Genomic DNA, 4,485 nt, shown 5'->3' on the forward strand with positions numbered 1-4,485 from the left:
TACTTCTAATTAATTGCTACCATTTCAATGAGAGGGAAAATTTATAATTGCATATTGGGGTTTTATGTAATGATGGCTGTACTTAATGATTTAACAAAATGTTTCATTGAATCATTGCATCAAAAGACCAGAGGAGTTATGATAATTTGAACAAAATAATTATGTTTCACAATCAAATTTTCTGCAACTATGGAGCTGTTTTGTACTCCTGTTACATTTCTTCTGTCCTGAGAGATGTACATTTTAGGACATAGCTCAGGCTCAAGGTTTGCTATGATATGGTGATGTTGCACCAATCATATTAATATATATGTATATCCATATTAGTGATGATGTTAATATATATCCGTTGTGGTCTCACTTCCAAATGCGACTTTAAGTCTGTCCAATTCCCACGAGAAGAGCTATCAGAAATGCCAAGTTTCCACATAGGTACACAATCAGTATCACCAAGTCAGGTTCCACCTGTAAAGAATGGCAAAAATCATTACTAAATGTAAACTTTCAGCAACTTTTGACTAATACTTAATGCAGTTAGTTAGCTCAATTTTTAATGTAGCAATTAGTTGGTGGATATTACAAACCAGCACTCCCAATGACAGCAAAGGCTCAGTAACTCTGGTCACATTCGAGTTCCATATCACTAACTCTCCCAGTTGCTCAGCTGGCTGACTTGCTGACTCAGTGTCAAGCAACCAGGAATGTTCCAAGTTCAAGCCTCAACCAATGTGGTGTTAGTTGAGGCACTGGCAGGGGTTGCTATAAAGGGGGTCTGACTACTTTTGCATTGAAGAGGAGAAAACAGACAAGTGTTTTCTCTAATTACTATCCAACAATCCCTCTCAAAAGTACACATGCAAAAATAAACAGGCAAGATTTGAATAAAATCAAAAAAAAACTGCAGATGCTGGAAATCTGAACCAAACACACAGTTAATGATGGAGATACTCAGTACGTCTGGTAGCACTCTGAAGAGTCATACTGGGTTCAAAATGTTAAATCTCTCTCCACAGATATTGCCAGACCTGCTGAGTTTCCCCAGCATTCTCTGTTGTTTATAACATGCAAGATTTGGTTCCTGTGTGGTACTGACATGGTTAAAAAATCTTGTTAGGCCTTCAGTGGTCAGACACAGAACTGCGACTTAGACACATTATTCAGTACATTCGCAGATTGATGGGGTGAAAGGGAAAAAGGTGTTCAACCAGTGCTTCATAAGAATGAAGCAACGTGTAAACAACTGCTACCTCCTAGTTTGAGTAAATTAAGTAAACAAAGACTTAGAGTCATAGAGATATACAGCACAGAAACAGATCTTTTGGTCCAATCATCTATGCAGATCAAACATCCTAAATTTAGCTAGTCCCATTTGCCAGCATTTGGCCCATATACCTCCTAACCCTTCTTAGTCATATAAGATCCAGATGCCTTTTTAATGTTGTAATTGTACTAGCCTCCGCAACTCCTCTGGCAGCTCATTCAGCACATGCACCACCCTCTGTGTGAAAAAGTTGCCCCTCAGGTCCCTTTAAATCTTTCCCCTCTCATCTTAAACCTATGCCTTCTAGTTTTGGACTCCGTCATCCTGGGGAAAAGACCTTGGTCATTCACCCTATCCATGTCCCTCATGATATTATAAACATCCGTAAGGTCACCCTGCAGACTCTGAGGCTCTAGGGAAAATAGCCCTAACCTGTTCAGCCTCTCCCCAAAGCTCAAGCCCTCCAACACTGGCAACAACCTAGTAAATCTTTTCTGAACCCTTTCAAGTGCCTCAACATCTTTCCTATCACAGGAAGACCAGAATTGAACTCAGTATTCCAAAAGTGACCTAATGTCCTGTACAGCCAAAACATGACTTGTGCGACAAGTGGAAAATATAAGGTAAGCATTCATAGCAGATTGCTGTGGCAGAATAGAGAGAGCTTCACGTCAAATGCAACTGGGATGTACTGAAATGTTCATTAGGTCTGGCAACATCTTTGGAGATAGAAACAGAGTCAATGTTTTGAATCAAATATGACGGTCCTTCAGGACTGAAGAGTTATATCCTAGGAAAAGGAGTTAGATTAGAGTCAAAGCATTCACTCTGTCTACCCCGAGCTGCTGAGTTTTTCCAGCAGGTTGATTTTTATTTTTCAGATTTCCAGAATCTGTACTATTTTGCTTTTTGGAATTTCATTCACAGCTACCTAGAGAATGTTTCATTTAGTGAAACAGTATCAGCTTGGCTCACTCTCATTTCAGTCAGAACATTGTAGGCACAAGATTTGATTCAAGGCTAGAATATGTGAATGTAGCCTGACACACCCAAGCAATGCTGATGAAATATTGCATCGTCAGAGATTTCCTTGGGAAGAGACTTCCTCAGAAGACTCTGTCAGATGAATGTAAAATAGCAAATGAATGTGGAAGATTGTCTGTTTCAACATTTATCCCTCAACCAGTACGATCAAAACAGGGAAGATAGCCATTACCTCAGTGCTGACAATGAAGTCTGCACTCAAATTATTGCAAGTGAATTGCTTTTGGGAAATTCTTGGAAGGGGAGACTCAGAACATCAATAAATCTTAAGCTTCTGTTACCTATCTTCTGGGTGATAGAGGTTTGGAATATGCTGTTGAAGGAGGCTATAGCAAGGTTTAATAGCATTTGGTTTTTTCATCCCTCGATAATTACTTAGGTTTCAAATGGTAAATTATAATGAGCAGAAGCATACGTTACTCAGTCTTATATTATAGGACAACCTTCTCATCTTAGAAACCAAATCAATGAACTTTCAATATTTTATTCCAATGGTATGTTTATGCTTCCTGGGTTATTGAGAGCAAAGCAGAGTATTGAACTTTAACAAGGGAGCCCCAAACCCAAATACAATTGTACCAAGGCTTCTTTGTTCTTTCACTCCCCTTACAACAAAAGAACTACAACCAATTTGCATTCATGATTGCTTAAATTCTAATTGTACCTGCAAGCTAAATCTCTTTTATTGTTACCCAAGTGCTTTGAAGCCTCTCTGAACATCAACATTTAAAAGTTACGTGTCTTTTAAAAGTTCTGCTTTTTCCAATCTAACTATTGAGGTGAAAAAGATCACATTTCCCAAGGTGACATTCCATCTGCCACTTTGTTGTTCAAAGAAATACATACTTGTACAGTATATCCACATCACAGCATTTATCCCTTTATGATCAGCAAACTTTGATCCATTACACCAAGTCATTTTGTCTAAATCATTAAAAGGCCTGTCACATTTGCTTGGATAATAACCATAGCTACACTTCAAAAACAATAATTGCTTGCAAACTGCTTCTGGGACACCTTGGATATCATGCAAACTACTGCACCAATGAAAGTTCTTTATTTTGTCTATCCCTCAGTTTCTTAAGTTGAAAGAACAATAATGGGGCAAACTACTGGAGGATGACTATCACTTATGGGACTAGACTCCCAGTAAGAAGCCAACACCTTAAAACGGGCAGCAATAGAAATGAAGAGAACAAAATTGAAAAGAGAACTTCGCATTCTTCTGCTAATGGTTCTAATATTCATACCAACGTGGTTGATGTTGGAATAAAAGACTTTGAGTTGCTACATTCAGTAATTGTTCGTTTCCTTATATTGAAACATTCATTTCAATACAGATAAGAAACAAGTTTTTTACACCATTATGTTGCTCTTGAACATTACTGATATTAAGAACATTAGAAATAAGGCAGGGAGTAGACCATATAACCGTTTAAGGTGCCTGACCACTCAATGTGATTGAAGTTAATATTTTGCTTCAATTCCACATTCCTGCTTCCTCATCATATCCTTTGATTCCCTGAACAACGAACCCGCATATCTTTGGACTGTGGAAGGGAATCGGAGCACCTGGTGGGAACCCACACAGACACGGGGAGAATGTGCAAACTCGAGACGGACCAATCGCCCAGGTGTGGAATCGAACCCGGGTCGTGGTGGTCGTGGTGGTGTTGGTGGTGATCTAGTTAAAGACTGAATGTGGTTCACTCATCAGAACTATGTTGGGGGTCTTGTGGCACAGTGGTATCATTTCCAAGGCAAGTACATCCTACCTTAGATATGTAGGCCAAAACGAAGCAAGGTATTCTAGCTATGGTTTCAACAAAGCCCTAAGCAACTGTAGCAAGAATTCCTTGTTTCTGCATTCCAATCCCTTTCATGAAAGGCCAATACACAGTTGTGGTTACTTCTACCAACTGACCACGAAAGTCATTTACACAAGCGAAACACAGGTAGAGTTTATCCAAGAGTTAACAAGGATAGATCTAAGGAATACAGATAAAAATAGTCTGTGATTTTTTTCACTACATGGGCATCTCATTATTAAAATTCCAATCTTGCACTGTAAAGGCATAAGAAAGATGTCCATTCTAGGTCACAGACAACAAGGTGCAGGGCTGGATGAACACAGCAGGCCAAGCAGCATCATAGGAGCAGAAAGGCTGACGTTTCGGGCC

The 4,485-nt window shown here is 39.2% G+C and overlaps 1 protein-coding gene across 1 annotated transcript in view; it reads right to left on the reverse strand.

The window, feature by feature from the left end:
* Positions 1 to 23: 23 nt before the first annotated feature.
* Positions 24 to 4,485, reverse strand: part of LOC109937480 (putative ferric-chelate reductase 1) — a 54,464-nt gene continuing 50,002 nt past the window's right edge. The window contains exon 12 of the mRNA XM_048601539.1: positions 24 to 465. Coding sequence (XP_048457496.1) covers positions 376 to 465 — 90 coding nt within the window. The 3' untranslated portion in view covers positions 24 to 375. The remainder of the gene's footprint in view (positions 466 to 4,485) is intronic.

This window comes from Rhincodon typus, chromosome 10 (assembly GCF_021869965.1).
Source record: "Rhincodon typus isolate 14 chromosome 10, sRhiTyp1.1, whole genome shotgun sequence".
Lineage (NCBI taxonomy): Eukaryota > Metazoa > Chordata > Chondrichthyes > Orectolobiformes > Rhincodontidae > Rhincodon > Rhincodon typus.